Source organism: Paramisgurnus dabryanus, chromosome 6, assembly GCF_030506205.2.
Source record: "Paramisgurnus dabryanus chromosome 6, PD_genome_1.1, whole genome shotgun sequence".
NCBI classification, from domain to species: domain Eukaryota; kingdom Metazoa; phylum Chordata; class Actinopteri; order Cypriniformes; family Cobitidae; genus Paramisgurnus; species Paramisgurnus dabryanus.
Genome location: NC_133342.1, coordinates 10,313,808 through 10,331,912, shown reverse-complemented (window position 1 = coordinate 10,331,912; position 18,105 = coordinate 10,313,808). Strand labels below are relative to the sequence as shown.

General features: G+C 35.3%; 1 protein-coding gene across 1 annotated transcript; it reads right to left on the bottom strand.

Moving 5' to 3' along the window:
• Positions 1-1,853: 1,853 nt before the first annotated feature.
• On the bottom strand, positions 1,854-18,105 carry cers4b (ceramide synthase 4b). Its single transcript, XM_065262347.1, has 11 exons — positions 17,663-18,105; positions 15,466-15,635; positions 12,379-12,496; positions 10,232-10,350; positions 9,837-9,894; positions 9,488-9,538; positions 9,093-9,185; positions 8,101-8,229; positions 3,091-3,197; positions 2,800-2,956; positions 1,854-2,489 (listed from the first exon to the last, which is right to left on the bottom strand). Exons 2-11 carry the CDS (start codon positions 15,633-15,635, stop codon positions 2,286-2,288), a joined length of 1,206 nt encoding a protein of 401 aa, XP_065118419.1. The 5' UTR covers positions 17,663-18,105; the 3' UTR covers positions 1,854-2,285.

Below are 18,105 nucleotides of genomic sequence, written 5' to 3'. Positions count from 1 at the left end.
GGGCCGTCCGGGGCTAAGCCCCGGCACATATGCTGAAGGTCTCGCTCTGCTCTTGCCAGTGTATCCGCTGCGCTTGTGTGTGTACTCGCTGCGCTGGTGTGTGTGCACTGACGCGAAGGGAATAATGCGTTTTCATTCATTATGGGGCATATTCACCAACGCAAGTTCAACGATTTGCGCGAGCAGATTAGATACAAAGTCAATGCAAAGACGCAATCAGGTTGCAACAATCAGACGCGTCCTCGCACGGGCGATGAAAATGACGCGAATTGGGCGCCGCAATTGCCGCGAAAACACGCGCTTTTCCCTTTAAATGCGTCTTCGCGCAAGTTATGCAACTCAAGCGAATAAACTCAGAACTTCAAGAACGCGCTCTCACGCAGGATCATTTGGAGAGAGAGAGAGAGAGAGAGAGAGGGAGAGAGGGAGAGAGAGAGAGAGAGAGAGGTGCCCACGTCGAGAAAACTTCATAGAAGACTAGAAACGTGTAAAGGATTAAAGTATGTATGCCACTCATCTAAATACATTATGTTAAGGATAACACTGGATATAACTATTGTATAGTTTAATAAAATAATGTATTTTGATTACACAAATCAAACCTAACTATATGATTGTTTTAGCTGCTGACCAGCATAGGGAATCTCTATGGCTAATTTCTAAGACATGTTGATGATACAGTACTGTGTGTTGTACCTTTTCTTGTTAATTGAGTCTTTTGGGGTAGCCTATCTCATGCCTAGAATTATTCAAGGAGGTTGATTCTTTTAACTTCCTTTAAAGTTTGATCAGTTGTGCATAATGACATGTGCAACAAATGGATATAGGGTGTCAAACTCATAGATTTGCATCATTTAAAATTCAGACGCTCTTTTTAAAATATTTTGGGTCAACCTCTGGCACAGCTTTAAAGCTGAAACTTATCAAATCCTATCAGAGGTCCAGAATGTCATTGAAACACACCAGTGGCTTTGCTATCATCAGTATTAAACATGTTACCCCTTGAAGTACCCCTCCCCGCAGAGCCCCCCCACATAACAAATCCCAATTTAACCCCTGTTAATAATCATTAAAAAAATAGGGCGAATACTTAAAGTTTGTGTCAGTAATAAAATTAGGAGGTGTTTTACAAAGTTCTACATTTAATTTATCCAATTAAACAGCCAGCTGACATTAGCTTAACTTAGAATTACGCTACGTTACATATTATATTATTAGGCTACTTTGCTGTCCTATGCTTTTTCTGTTTTCTCTTGTTTTTATTAATGTAAAGCTGCTTTGAAACAATTAAACAATTGTACAAAGTGCTACATAAATAAAATCGAATTTAATAAAACATGTTTTGGAAAGATTTAAACTTAATATTTTATATGTTTGTGAATTTTGTGTATATGTTTTATCATTGTATCTACTTAAGACTTCTTTGGAAAGAAGTGGAAAATTATATAAGTAGAATATTTGGTAGAAATTAGTTAATGTGATGTTTTTTTATTTTGAGAGATAATTTGGAAAGTAATCAACAATATATTATAAAGATATTTATTGTATAAGTACCATATACACAAAACACAATGGGCTAAAAAGTACCACAAAAATACCTCTCTTTTTCTTTGGTAACATAAGCGATCAATACCTCTTGTTCATGTGGTATTGAGCAAAATGTGAATTTTGTATTCAATGTTGTATTTAAAAATAAAAAGATTTAGGTGTAGAAATTGATTGTACTAGATAAAGAAATATATATAGTTAATTAATTTATCTGTCTAAAGCATTGATGAATAAAAAGAAAGTATATATTTTATTCGATCACCACACATAAAAAACAGAGTGATACCTATAAAACACACAGTTGCTCAATTTACAAAAACAATTTATTCATTTGAATTTTTTATGGCTCTCGTGTTGCATATGCCATTATTACATTCATATTTGTGCATAATGTAAACAATATATTTTAAGTTATAAAAAGACACCTTTTGTAACCTATTATCACAGACCAATATATGATTTCTGTTATAATATATAAGTAAAATTTACATCAGTTGTCTGTTTTTGTTCTCATTCAATTCTGCTCCTTAAAAAAGCATATGACGTGTGCATTAAGACAACAATGACACATGATGAAATACAGTAATCTATCTATCATACTATATGATATTACAGAAGAAATGCCGTCATTTGTGTTCCTATGTGTTTTTGACAAGCAGGGGATTTGAAAGCAACAATATAATAAATACAACATATCAGCACTTTTACGATGGTAGTTTGTTCGTACTAATATGTTGCTATCTAGCTTTAGGCAATCCTCTGTTCACATCAGCCTTCTGATTGGTCAAGTTATTTAAAACACAGCTCGAGTTGAGCATTGCCAGTCTTGAATCCATCACAATCTTCCTCTTCCTCCATGAAGATCGATGTTCCTCCTTCTCTTCTTCCTCTTCTTCATCTTCTAGTTCACTTTCAACATCACTTCGCTCATCTTTGTCCAGCTGTCAGGGAGAGGTTATGAGAGATAAATATATATACTTCTACCGTATATGGCAAAGCTTACAAACACATTTAGAAAAGCTTTTGGGTAAAATTAACCAGTCAGTCAGTGGCTGTGGGCGGGGCTTTGTTAGTGTGACATCACATTAACAAGAGAATGAGACTTATAATGGGAATTAAAAAAAGAAGGAGTGGATGGATTTTGTTTTCATTGTAGGTTTGTTGTGTTCACACACTGTCAACACACATTTATGTCCAAACACTTTGTAAAAGTGGATTTTGCATAACATGGGCTCTTTAAGCTTAACTGACCTTTCCTAAGAAGAGAAACTTGTAGATCATTCTCAGGATGAGATAAGCCCAATAAATGTGCAGCGCCTGAAGGACTAACAGCAGAGCATTAAAGAAATAATATCCCACAAACGGCTGGAATACTTCCATAGACAGGACAAGAGTCGTGTAGATGATCCTACAAGAGAAAAAACAGAAGAGCATATGCTGAAACACCAGAAAATAAACAGACAAATCATATGAATATGTGTTTAATGATGGTTATTAACTGATACTTCATGTTTGCAATGAGCCCTTGTGTCAACTTCTTACTTGCTTGGAAACACAACCAGACGTGAGACCAGAAATACAGCAGCAAAAATCACAAACAATGAATCACAAGCTTTTTTCCAGCCAGCGTAGTTGAACATCTTGGCAGACTGTAGAAAGAGCAGATATACATCAGATGAGGTCATCCATAAACAACATTCAGCTGATGAATTATACATATAGTGTATCTTAGAAAAAGAAACTTGGAAACAATCTTCAAGAGATCTTGACTCATGTACCACAAAACACCATGCTTGGTGTTTTCCAGGCTTGTATAGGTACTGTAGGTGTATGATAGGTCTTAACTGTGTGATTTTGTACTGATCAAGCAGAAATTTCTATTATTCTGTTTTCACCATGTGTCTCAGGTCTCTACGGAGACCGCGAGGGGACATGGTGGTGGATAATATTTGGGATGAGAGGGAATTTTTTTTTATAGCTTTTGCGTTCCCCCGAGAAGCTTTTTGCGTTCTCTCGCAAAACTTTTGCGTTCCCCCGAGAAACTTTGCGTTATCTCGCAAAACTTTTGCGTTCCCCCGAGAAACCTTTTGCGTTCCCCTGAGAAACTTTTTGCGTTCCCCCGAGAAACTTTTTGCGTTCGCTCGCAAAAAGAGCCTATGTTTCCATGAGGACCCACAGCGCTTCACAGCGTCACCTGAGACAGTTCACAAGGTAATGGCATCATTGATGCCAGCTGTTTGTAGATATGATATATAACTACTGTTATTAAAGAATTATACCGTATTTCTTTGTATTTAAGTCCAAGTTCAAAATAACACTCTATAAACCGCTACATTGTGAATGCATTGAGCTGTCTGAACCATTGCTGACGGGAGATAAAGTGTTTATCTGAACTAAAAACATGACCTGTTTCACAATGGAGTGGTTTAAAGAGTGTTATTTTGAACTTGGACTTAAATACAAAGAAATACAATATCATTATTTAATAACAGTAGTTATAACAGCGGACATCAATGATGCCATATGGTGTAGTGCTGGGATAGCACTAGTGTAGTGCTATTAGATGGCATGGGGTAGCCTATATCCACCTCTAAATGTGAAATATTAAATATTAATATAATTTCTATAATGATCCTAATGCTGAGGAGCCAAGCAGCATAAGTTAAGTGACAATACTAGACCATTTTGGAGTGAACTAAGGCTATGCAAGACTATAGCCACTTACATGCCACTGTTTATTTTGAACTTGGACTTAAATACAAAGAAATACCGTATAATTCTTTAATAACAGTAGTTATATATCATATTCAAACAGCTGGCATCAATGAACTGCCTCAGGTGACGCTGTAAGCGCCGTAGTTTCTTGCAAAAACGTAGGCTCTTTTTGCGAGCGAACGCAAAAAGTTTCTCGGGGGAACGCAAAAAGTTTCTCAGGGGGACGCAAAAGGTTTCTCGGGGGAACGCAAAAGTTTTGCGAGAGAACGCAAAGTTTCTCGGGGGAACGCAAAAGTTTTGCGAGAGAACGCAAAAAGCTTCTCGGGGGAACGCAAAAGCTATAAAAAAAATTTTCCCTCTTATCCCAAATATTATCCACCAACATGTCCCCTCGCGGGCTCCGTAGGTCTCTTCTTCATTATTATCAGAATATTTTCACCATGTTTATCATCTAAAATGTTGTGAAGTATGGGCTTACAGATGCTGGTGGTAGTATATGCATAGTCTGACATGGACCGCGCCAAAATTTTAACAATGTGTCCGTTCTACACAGACCGCAAGTGCTGTGATTGGTCCACTAGAATCTACAGAAGCCCTGAAACATGAGGAAGACAAAAAAATTGCTCAAGTTCCTTCTTCCTGAGTCGTAAATTTTTTTCTCTTTCAAATTTTTTTTCTCTTTCAAATTTTTTTCTCTTTCAATTTTTTTCACTTTCTTTTTTTTCTTTTGAAAATTTGTTTTCTCTTTCCAAATATTTTTCTCTTTCAAATTTTTTTCTCTTTCAATTTTTTTCACTTTCTTTTTTTTCTTTTGAAAATTTGTTTTCTCTTTCCAAATATTTTTGTCTTTAAAATTTTTTGTCTTTCTAATTTTTTTCTCTTTCAACATTTTTTTCTCTTTTAATTTTTTTTTCGTTCAAAATTTGTTTTTCTCTTTTCTATTTTTTTGTCTTTCAAACTTTTCTTCTTTCAAATTTTTTGTCTTTCAAAATATTTTGTCTTTCAAATTTTTCTTGTTTCAATATTTTTTCTCTCTTTCAATTTTTTTTCTCTTTCAAATTTTTTTCTCTTTTACATTTTTCTTTTTCAAATTTTTTTCTCTTTTCATTTTTTTCTCTTTCATTTTTATTACGTTGTGCTTCAGGACTTCCATAAGAACCCCTCATGTCAGATCTTTTTCAAATATTTTCTCTTTCGTTCAAAATTTGTTTTTCTCTTTCTATTTTTTTGTCTTTCAAACTTTTCTTCTTTCAAATTTTTTGTCTTTCAAATTTTTTATCTTGCAAATTTTCCTTCTCTTTCAAAAATGGTTCTCTTTCAATTATTTGTCTTTCTAATTTTTTCTCTTTCAAATTTTTCTTCTCTTCAAATTTTTTCTCCTGCAAATTGTTCTTCTCTTGCCAAATTGTTTTCTCTTTAATTTTTTTTGTCTTTCAATTTTTTTCTGTTTCAAATGTTTTTTTCTCTTTCAAATTTTTTTGTCTTTCAAATTTTTCTTGTTTCAACATTTTTTTCTCTCTTTCAATTTTTTTTCTCTTTCAAATTTTTTTCTCTTTTACATTTTTCTTTTTCAAATTTTTTTCTCTTTTCATTTTTTTCTCTTTCATTTTTATTACGTTGTGCTTTAGGACTTCCATAAGAACCCCTCCTGTCAGGTAAAAAAATCTTCATAGGCATATTTTTTTTTCTTTTTCACATTTTTTTCTTTTTCAAATTTTTTCTCTTGCAAATTTTTCTTCTCTTGCCAAATTGTGTCTCTTTTAATATTTTTTGTCTTTCAAATTTTTTCTGCTTCAATATTTTTCTCTCTTTCAAATTTTTTGTCTTTCAAATTTTTCTTGTTTCAATATTTTTTCTCTCTTTCAATTTTTTTTCTCTTTCAAATTTTTTTCTCTTTTACATTTTTCTTTTTCAAATTTTTTTCTCTTTTCATTTTTTTCTCTTTCATTTTTATTACGTTGTGCTTCAGGACTTCCATAAGAACCCCTCATGTCAGATCTTTTTCAAATATTTTCTCTTTCAAATTTTCTTCTCTTTCAAACAATTATTTCTTTTCAATTTTTTTCTCTTTTACATTTTTCTTTTTCAAATTTTTTTCTCTTTTCATTTTTTTCTCTTTCATTTTTATTACGTTGTGCTTCAGGACTTCCATAAGAACCCCTCATGTCAGATCTTTTCACAAATATTTTCTTGCAAATTTTACTTCTCTTTCAAACAATTATTTCTTTTCAATTTTTTTCTCTTTCAAATAATTTTTCTCTTGTAAAAATCTTTTCATTTAAATTTTATTTCTCTTTCAAATTTTTCTTTCATTTTTTCTCTTTCCAAATATTTTTTTTTTTCAAAGTTTTTTTCTTCTTTAAATTTTTTGTCTTTCCAATTATTTTCTCTTTCAACCTTTTTTTCTCTTTCAACATTTTTTTCTCTTTCAGATTTTTTTTTTCTTTCAAAATTTGTTTTTCTCTTTCTATTTTTATGTCATTTTTTGTTTCAAATTTTTTTGTCTTTCAAATTTATTGTCTTTCAAAAAATTTTCTCTTGCAAATGTTCCTTCTCTTTCAAAAAATTTTTCTCTTTCAAAAAAATTTTGTCTTTCAAATTTTTTGTCTTTCAAATTTTTCTTCTCTTTTCACATTTTTTCTCTGCAACTTTTTTTCTCTTTCAAAATTTTTTTCTTTCACATTTTTTTTCTCTTTCAAATTTTTCCTTTCATTTTTTTCTCTTTCAATTTTTTATGTGTGGTGATCGTAATTGCACTTTGGCGTGGACCACGACGCAGAAGTATATAAATAAAAAGAATGCGTAGCCCACTGCATCATAGCCTGGTAGAACCATCCTCTGCTATTTTGCTTCGCTTCATAGACAGAGTCTGGCTGGGCATAATTGACAATCGTTTTCCTTCTCATGGGAGGGGCTTGTCTGAAGTTTAAAATCATTGGTCTAAACGTAAGCCAATCACATAACGTTTGGATATGATGTGCGTTATGCGCCGGCTCAGCTGCATCAAATTTCTGCTGTAAAACACACGCATGATGTGAAAACAAACCCATCGAGTGAAATACCGAAGTTAACATGGCTATGAACGACTTATGCAGATTATGTTAAGTAAATCGGGCCAGAGCTAGTTGAACACTATCCTTACGGTGTCTTTCCACTCACGTCTAAGTGGAGGAACGCCCCTCTCTCCTCTCAAACTCTTCCACCAGACAGCCATAACCATATGTAAATTAAATCTTCCTACCTTTTTTTCTGGTTAATCAGGAACGTCACCAAAGAATGTTTGCCCACGCGTCCTCCACCATTAACTGTGAACAATGAAATTTCCTTCCATGATATCGATTGTTGTGCACGTCAAGCTGTGCTGCACACAGTTTCTCGCTGACGATCGATAGTTGATAAATTAAACTTTTCCCAAAACCTGTCGGGAGTAGGGCAACAACATAATCTCCATTCAAAATGTTTAACAAACACTTTTCTTGTTCGGGATTAAGTTGGCAAGTGTCGGTTCTCCACAACAGAGCAAATAGCTTTCTGTGCCTCCATGTCCACTACAAACTACAACCGTACATTCGGCGCTTAGCGTCTACGTCACGGCTCTCAGCCCGCCCTCTGTTCATTGATTCGCCGGTTGTTTTGAGACCTGAGGAAAACGGTTTGAATGGGAGGTATCTCTGACTGAGTACAGAAGCGGAATGAAATTTAGCGGAAGTACAAAGTCTGACGTAGTCAGGCTAACTGCATCATAGGACCTACCCAAAACTATAATGAGCCTTTAACAAGTCATTTAAAATTACCCACCCCCTTCCAAACTAAAGTCCCCCCAGTGGAATCTCTCACCTCAAGAAGAAAATCTGAAGAGTCGTGCACGAGCATCACCAGGGTCCCAATACGGATGTAGTTTGAGCAGTAAGAGAAACCAAGCAAGAAAATTGTGGCAAAGTGATGGACAATCTGCTCTTTAAAATCCTAAAACAGAACAAAAGAATATACTTCCTTTAACAACATACAGAAAAAAACTTCATGAGCTTTACTGTCAGAACATGTAATCTGAAACAAGCAACAGGACAAAACTTATAGACAACAGACGGCCTGTTGACAAACTTGATTTGAATGCCTATAGTAACTGCCACACCTGTAATGAATCTCTTTAAATCTCTATGATCAACGGTTTGTCCTTGTCTTAAAACATACAAGATAACATTTTAAATGAAGCATAATAATAATGTAAGCAGCTCACAATAAACTTTTGAGAAATACAAATTGTCATTCTGTTTGAATATAAATAATTTAATAATTATCGACGATAAATGTTGTCAAAAACCTTTTGAAGATTAAGGTTAAAACAGTTTTGCCAATTATAAAAAAATCCTGTTGGAAATGCGTATTTTACGTCATTTTTATAAATGCAAAGTGAGCAAAGTGTAAAGGACACATATTATGCAAAATCCACTTTTACAAGGTGTTTGGACATAAATGTGTGTTGGCAGTGTGTGAACACAACAACCTTACAATAAAAAAATCCAGTCAAAGCAGTCTCATTAATCAATACCATTTTGATTATCTTGTTAATGTGACATCACAAAAACAAAGCTCCACCCACAGCCACTGATGACTGACTCTATTTTATTCAAAAGCTTTTCTAAATATGTTTGTTAGCACATTGTAGCGCTTATGAATCATATACATTTTGGACATATTAAATGATCTGTGGGTATTTTGAGCTGAAACTTCACAGACAATCCTAGGAGCAACTGAGACTTATTTTGCATCTTGTAAGAATTGGCATAATGTATGTGCCCTTTAAAAAGATCTATTGTGTGAGATCTTACTTTTCTTTTCACGTCTATAGACACACAGAGCAGCAGTGACCAGTAGAAGCCCAGTTCAAGCATGTAATACCAGTAATGAACATCCTGCACGGGCTAGAAACAACACAAACACAGGACCTTAAGGAAAACAGCGCTTATACAGTCATGCTTCATCAAGAGTGTAAAAAAGATCACATCAGTTCTAATAAAACACAACAGCCTCTGTGGGTTTTAAATAAAACACATAATTAAAAAAATGATATACTGAAAGAGATAAAGAGCGACTGGGACTCAAAAGTCAAAATTTAATATTCAGCCATTTAATTTTTTATATGAGGAGGAGTACATGATGAATTTTCACTTAGTTTTTCAGTGATGTATTGCTTGTTAGATGTTATTCAGACAGGTTTGCTCACCTGTTGAGGATATCCTCTCCAACATTCCCTCTGATCCCTTAACCAGGATGTCTATGAGAAAAAGAAACACACGCGCAGTGATGTTAATCACCATAAAACAAACAGATCACATTAACAACAACAACAGAAATCTTCCTGTAACAGTCTTCAACAAACGCAGACAGCCATAGTTGAGTTTCACAAATATTATCTGTGATTAAACTAGAGAAACACCGATATATCAGCCTATAATCACTATCAGCAGATAAAAGCAATTTTTCACCACTAACAGCTGATAATCAGGACAGATTATATTCTGACAAGACACACTTGAGTACAGATAAAAAAAGAGCTTTAAAGGTCAACTTACGTTTATTAAAGATGCAAGTCCAGCCATGAAAGCAACCAGATAAAATGCAAATCTCCAACTTGGGAAACAAAAGATTTGGTGTTACATTAAAGCACAAAAATTAAATCCTAAAAATCAAAAGTAAAGTTTATTTAAAGATGCTTAGATGAGTTCTTGCTTGATGACTCTTGAAGTGATAAAAAATGTCCAATTATCGACCGATATATCAGCATCAGAGTCGACCACTAATCGTGACGCCATTAACATAAAATTTGGACACAGTGGTCGCAGTTCATAAATATATATTTACATACATTACAGTTTTTTTTTACAGGCAGCTCAGTGAAGAGTAAATGCAGTCGGGTACAAACATGTATTATTATAACATCATGAAAACATCTGAATAAAAAATTTACCAAGCCTCACAGAACTTCTTACTGCTGCTCGGCCGGTCCAGATTCCTGCGGTTACGAAACCAAACCTCCACCTGTCTATGAGTCCAGCCGCTCTGCTTCACAAGACTGGCAATATCATTCTAGATCAAATAAAACAATAACACAAGATGAATAATAATAAACCAATAACACAATATGAATAATAATAAACCACACATTATTATTTAGTCCGAGTCAAGACAGAGTCAGGAGATCGAGCGCTGAGTCTGAGTCAAGACCGAGTCCAGAGATCGAGCGTTGATTCCAAGTGAAGGCCGAGTCCAGAGATCGAGTGTCGAGTCCAAGTCAAGATGGAGTCCAGAGATCCAGTGACGGGTCTGAGTCAAGACCAAGTCCAGAGATCAAGTGTCGAGTCCTGGTCAAGACCAATCCCAGAGATCGAGCGTCAAATCCAAGTGAAGGCAGAGTCCAGAGATCGAGCAGCAAGTCCAAGTCAAGACGGAGTCCAGAGATCCAGTGACGAGACTGAGTCCAGACCAAGTCCAGAGATCAAGTCTCGAGTCCGGGTCAAGACCAATCCCAGAGATTGAGCGTCAAATCCAAGTGAAGGCCGAGTCCAGAGATCGAGTGTCGAGTCCAAGTCAAGACGGAGTCCAGAGATCCAGTGACAAGTCTGAGTCAAGACCAAGTTCAGAGATCAAGTGTTGAGTCCAAATCAAGGCCAAGTCCAGAGATCAAGTGTCGAGTCCTGGTCAAGACCAATCCCAGAGATCGAGCGTCAAATCCAAGTGAAGGCAGAGTCCAGAGATCGAGCAGCAAGTCCAAGTCAAGACGGAGTCCAGAGATCCAGTGACGAGACTGAGTCCAGACCAAGTCCAGAGATCAAGTCTCGAGTCCGGGTCAAGACCAATCCCAGAGATTGAGCGTCAAATCCAAGTGAAGGCCGAGTCCAGAGATCGAGTGTCGAGTCCAAGTCAAGACGGAGTCCAGAGATCCAGTGACAAGTCTGAGTCAAGACCAAGTTCAGAGATCAAGTGTTGAGTCCAAATCAAGGCCAAGTCCAGAGATCAAGTGTCGAGTCCAGGTGAAGGCAGAGTCCAGAGATCAAGTGTTGAGTCCAAATCAAGGCCAAGTCCAGAGATTAAGTGTCGAGTCCAGGTGAAGACCAATCCCAGAGATCCAGCGTCAAATCCAAGTGAAGGCCGAGTCCAGAGATCGAGTGTCTAGTCCAAGTCAAGACGGAGTCCAGAGATCCAGTGACGAGACTGAGTCAAGAACGAGTCCAGAGATCGAGCGTTGAGTCTGAGTCAAGACGGAGGCCAGAGATCCAGTGACGAGACTGAGTCAAGAACGAGTCCAGAGATCGAGCGTTGAGTCTGAGTCAAGGCAGAGTCCAGAGATCAAGTGTTGAATCCAAGTCAAGACGGAGTCCAGAGATCCAGTAACGAGACTGAGTCAAGAACGAGTCCAGAGATCGAGCGTTGAGTCTGAGTCAAGACGGAGTCCAGAGATCCAGTGACGAGACTGAGTCAAGAACGAGTCCAGAGATCGAGCGTTGAGTCCGAGTCAAAGCCGAGTCCAGAGATCAAGAGTTGAGACCGAGTCAAGATCGAGTCAGGAGATCGAGCGTCGAGTCATCTGGTCTTGACTCTGACTCAAATACAACACTGGGTCTGAACTCAATAAAGAGACTCTATACCCAAAGGACACAATCTTATAAAACACTCTACAGTAACACAAGTGTTCAATGGCCACTTTCCAAGAACAACAATACATCTCTACACAAAATAAATGTCAACAATATCAGGTTCCTCATGCTGTCATACAATGCTTGAGTAGAGTTCATCTGTCTGAAAAATGTATTATAGTACTATATATTAACAGCTGTAAAACACACATTTATTTGGATCATTTTTATACGAATGACCTCCTACTCTCACCCCATGAGGTTAGACACCAACATCCTCATTTGCAAATGATTGTGGATATTTTCCAGGAAAGTAAGATGCAAAACAAGCGTTGAAGATAATCTCTTACATGCAGCCATGTTTGTTAGCATCTCTCTACACAGATTCATGATTCATAGTTATGTTTATTATATACATATCTATGATGTAAATAAAGTGTGTATAAGGATCTTAGCAATATATGTGTCTGTGTGTACTCACTTGTGTTGGCTGTCTGCTGTGTTTCATATAAAAAGTCTCTAAGTTGGGGGCAGCAGTGACTTTAAAACGATTCTGATCTTTCACTCCTAAAACTCGACTCAGAGGAAGAGCTACAACTCTGCGTGAAGACAAACAAACAAAAAACTCCACTAAAATCACAACACAGATCACAAATAAACACAAAGATTTCATCTCATTCTTTATGTGTAGTGTACAGACAGATCTACTGTATCATCTACAAGTTCATCATTTACAACATGAGACTTACTCTAGTACTCAATTATATATCAACTTTGTTTTAAGACATTACAATATAAATTGAGACAGTACAGTAATGCTGCGTAAACACTAAACCTGAAGCATTACGTTCCTCTCTCTAGATTACTCGCGGGATTTAACTTTGAGTCATGTGAATTTTTCGCTCGAGTTGAAGATTTTCAACTTGCACAAAGACACGTTTGAGGCAAATATCACGTTTTCACGACAAACGCACTGCCCAATTTGTGTCATTCGCATCGCCCCGCTCGAGTTTGTGTCTGGGTCTTTGCATTGACTTTGTATGTAATCTACTCACGCAAAATGTTGAATTTGCGTTTTGTGTGTACGCCCCATAAAAGTATAAAGATATAAAAATGATTGTGGTTATCATTGCTCAGATTAAAGGCACATGGAAATTTTGCAACTTTAATTTTGAGATCTTTGACTTTTGCTTTCAGACATTTGTATCTTAAACAAAATAGCACAGTCTGAGACATCCTGACCACAAAACCAGTCAATTTGTAAAAATAAGTTTTATACAATAATTAAGCTTTCCATTGATGTATGGTTTGTTAAAATAGGACAATATTTGGCTGAGAAAAAAACGATTTCTGGAATCTGAGGGTGCCTTAAAAATCGAAACATTGAGAATATGATCTGTTAAAGTTTTCCAAATGAAGTTTTTATCAATATATATATTACTAATTATATATACATTTTTTATATATTTACTGTAGGAAATTTACAAAATATCTCCTTTTTTGGCATTATTAGTTATGGGTCTTATTGTAAATAACAAACAGCTTTATATCTTTAATCAAACAGACAATGTTATTATTCTTACCAATTTTTCTTATTTATCAACCCTAACCATACAAACACTTGTGTCATAAACAAATCAATTCCTTATAGTTAAAACATTTTCTTACTAAACTTATCATACTGTTTTTTTTTGTATTATAAGTTAAACAGGTTGTACATTTCACTGCATGTTTACTGAGCAAAACCACCATCTCTGTTTTGAATATTATCACTAGGTACATCATTTAAAATTCATTTTCATGATTTTGCTATTTCTGTGTTTGTGTAAAGCTACTTTGAAAAAATGTAACACTGTAAAAAGCACTATATACAGTAAATATATTTTGATTGATTGACTGAGTGAGTGAGTTAGCAAAACCATTTTTTCTCATTGATGTCCAGAATAAACAATTGACAAATTATTGAGATCTCATTTGTAATTTCTACAATCTGATATCTTTCTTCTACTCCATGTGCAAACACTCTTTGTGCATATGAATATGTTTGCTTTAGTTGATTGAGCCGGTGGAAAGATGATCTGAGATCAAACAAAGGTGAGAAGGGTCACAGCATCAGCCTCAATGGGTTACTATAGCGACCAGCTGCCGTAGCAACCACACACACACGCACGCACACACGCACGCACACACACACACACACACACACACACACACACACACACACACACACACACACACACACACACACACACACGCGCATGCACACACACACACGCATGCATACATACATTGTCAGTGTGCTGCTGTTTGTTAATACAGCTTCCCTCCTCCTCACCTGTATCTCTGCTCCCTCCGGCACACAACACAAACACACAACACAAACAAACACCTGCTCCAGACTGATTACAGGCCACAGGTCATCAATAACAATGATGGTGTTTAAAGTTACACAGCAGCAAACACCAAACACACAAAACTAAACAAATAGACCATTTCATATGGAGGCAAAGCAGCTATTGAATATTAATGCATGCGTGGATAAACTCAAGCACACAAACATTTCAAATGTGAGATCACACAAACCACAACTTATAACTTTACTAGTTGTTTGTGAATCCTGGATAAGATTTTGTGAATAGATTTGTAGAGATTGCACTCAACAACAGCAACTATTAGCTGATTTTAAACAAGCATAAAAATGCATTATTACGCTAAATGTGACATTTTTGGGCCTGGAAATCACCACTTTATATTTATATTTCTATGATGTTCATGATGTTTTATAGCAGTTTTGATGCTCTATTCTGCGTGTAATATTATATTAATTGTTTTACTGAAAATACCTGGGTGCGATTTGTTGGGGTGATTGCCCCCTCCTCTGCCTCTTATTAATTATTTTTTATCCCCGGTGGAGACAAAATTGAACTCCCCCATAATTAATGGTCATCAAACGCCCTAAAATAGAGATAATCTATTATAAGTAAAAAACACTGCCATGCAATAGTGCAAACAACATACAGGAATACAGTATTACTGTCAGCACTTCCGCTCCTGTAACAATAAGTGACAGCACGTCTATATCTTGTCATGATCCTTTTTAAATCCATGCCCAAATTTTCCAAAATGTCAGCAACAAGCACGAATAGTCTATTCGGCGATGCCCAATTTGTGTCATTCGCATTGCCCTGCGCAAGTTCGCATCTATTCGCGTCTTTGCATTGACTTGTATGTCATCTATTCGTGCCAAACGTTGAATTTGCGTTTGGTGTGTACGCCCCATTAGAGCGTCTGACCTCCTTGACGGAGCGGTTCGACCCGCGCTCCGGATGACTGTAAGTTGGACTGGTTACATTTCTATTCATACTTTAATTCAATAGTTACAACAAATTGACCCTGAGAATTGCACTATGGTTAACTATGCAATTTTAAAAGCTATGGTTAACATGGTCAGTTTTGTTAAAAAAAGCCTCTTGATATTCATCTAGTGATATTAATTGAGAGCAGACTTTTATCATCAGCAGTAAATTACATTCAAAGCCCTGAGGAGAACGATAAAGTCATCAGTCACCTCTCAAAAGCATAACGAAGCGTGATGAATCCCACAGCGAGAGACAGAGAGAAGAGCAGATCTCTCGGGAGGGGACGTACAGAATTCTCCATCTTTTCCATATCTTTCCAACTAACACCTGGAGGGAGCCAGTATTCCTGCTTCCAGAGCCACTGACTGATCTGATCCATCTGGAATAAATAAAGAATATAAAGACTGATATCACATTACATCAACACATAGAAGAGGAACACTTGAGTTAAACAAATGGAACAAAATAAACAATAAAATATGAAGAAACAAAATCATCAGCATAAATATAACTTTTATTTAAAAGGAAGAGAAAACATATATTAAACAAAGTATTTTTTTCTCTAAAGTCTGTACTATAGTCACAGTGATGGTGAAGTTACCATAATACTAAATGATTAAAATACAGTACTTCAAAGAGTAAGTTATTGTAAAGAATAATACCATATTACATGTGCAAGTTAAACATAATATTAAGTACTTTATCAAAAAAAAAAAAAAACAATAGAAGCCATGTTATTGTTTTTTGGAATGATTTAAAAGATTGTTAACATTGTTTTTGTATGTCAAACACAATCCATAGGCTACAATACACGTCTCTTATGAAATCATGAAAGTTGAAATAAAATAAAGTTTTGTCTGTTAAATGTTTTTCATGTACACCTGCCGGCTGTAAGATCATATCTTTGTTTAAACAATTACATATTATCAGGGGCGTCAGTTTGTGTTGAAAAGTGGTGGGGACAAAAGATCAGATGAAAAAACATTACAGCAGGACGGGAAAAATATTGAATAATGACGCATAAAAAATGGGCAAAAAACACACAATAAGCACACAACGCAACTTATGTGACCCTGGACCACAAAACCAGACATACACTTCAAAAAATGATTTTCAAGAAAAAAAATTCTTAGTATTTTTGACTTGTTTTCAGTAAAAATATCTAAAAATTCTTAAATTAAGATGCTTAATTTAGCAAAACGACCCAAGAAAATCAGTCTAGTTTTTAGACCAAAAATATCAAATTTAAGTGATTTTGTGCATTAAACAAGCAAAAAAATCTGCCAATGGGGTAAGCAAAATAATCTTGAAAATTTTTATTAAGCACTAAATTCAGGAAAAAATTGCTTATCCCATTGGCAGATTTTTTTTTTGCTTGTTTTATGCTCAAAATCGCTTAAATTTAATATTTTTGGTCTAAAAACTAGACTTAATTTATCTTAATTTAATATATTTTTTAATATTTTTACTGTAAGCAAGACAAAAATACTAAGATTTTTTTTTCTTGAAAATCATTTTTTGCAGTGTGCATGACAAAAAATGACTTTCTTACTTAGTATTTTTGTCTTGTTTTCAGTAGAAATATCAAAAAATTCTTAAATCAAGATGTATTTTCTTGATGAGCAAAATGACGTAAGAAAATAATTTTAGACCAAAAATATGAAATTTAAGTGATTTTGTGCATAAACAAAAAAATTTTTGCCTAACCCATTGGCAGATTTTTTTGGCTTGTTTTATGCACAAAATCCCTTAAATTTCATATTTTTGGTCTAAAAACTAGACTTATTTTCTTGGGTCGTTTTGCTCATCACGAAAAAGCATTTTAATTTAAGATACTAAGAATACTAAGATTTTATTTTCTTAAAAATCCTTTTTTGAAGTGTAAAACAAGCCAAATTTGAGAAAATTTTGCTTAAATTAAGTTTTTAAGAAAAAACTAATCTTATTTTAAGATTTTTTTCTCACCCCATTGGCAGATATTTTTGCTTTTTTTAATCACAAATTCACTTAAATTGTATGTTTGGTCTAAAAACTAGACTTATTTTCTTAGGTCATTTTGCACATCAAGAGAAAGCATCTTAATTTAAGAATTTTTAGATATTTCTACTGAAAACAAGACAAAAGTAGGAAAAGTAGGAAAGTCATTTTTGCAGTGTATGTCGCACAGGTATTGCTTGCTTTTTCAGAACATTTTAACCAAATGCTTTCAAAAAGTGGTGGGGACAAAATCAGCCATTTCAAAAAGTGGTGGGGACATGTCCCCAGCGTCCCCAGTGTAAATGACACCTATGCATATTATTGTTTTTCAAATCTCATACAGTTTAAAGTCACATCATCATACACATTCACCTTGGTAAACAGATTTTGGAAAATAATTTTAGACAATAAAACAAACAGTTTAAATACCTGATATTCTCTGATGAGCTGATTCCTCCTGATGATTTATGATGTGTGAAACTGTGTGATGTTGTGTTGATGATGATGTTGTTGTTGTGGTGTAGCCTACTATGATGTTGTATGTTGTGTTGATGATGCGCAGTTCTAATAAACGGTTTTTACGCAAATGATTTTCATAAAGATTTGCATCCAGATTCCTTTTCATAAAACCACCGATGTGTCCAAAATGCGGCAGTGTAAAGTCTCAAAATAATCTCATAAATGCGTTTGATCTCGATAATGGATGCTGTATATACAGAACCGAACCGCTGTATAAAATCCTTTAGGCTCGCTGTGTATATGATCCGATAAATGCGCAGAATAAACACTGAGGCTCGCGATCTCTCTCTCTCTCTCTCTCTCTCTCTCTCTCTCTCTCTCTCTCTCTCTCTCTCTCTCTCTCTCTCTCTCTC

Coding starts and splice junctions, on each gene's coding strand:
- cers4b (XM_065262347.1), bottom strand. CDS start 15,635: ATGGATCAGATCAGTCAGTGGCTCTGGAAGCAGGAATACTGGCTCCCT. Junction 9,539..9,836: donor GACTTGCATCTTTAATAAAC/GTAAGTTGACCT, acceptor TTTTTCTCATAG/ACATCCTGGTTAAGGGATCA. Junction 2,490..2,799: donor AGTTTCTCTTCTTAGGAAAG/GTCAGTTAAGCT, acceptor TCTCCCTGACAG/CTGGACAAAGATGAGCGAAG.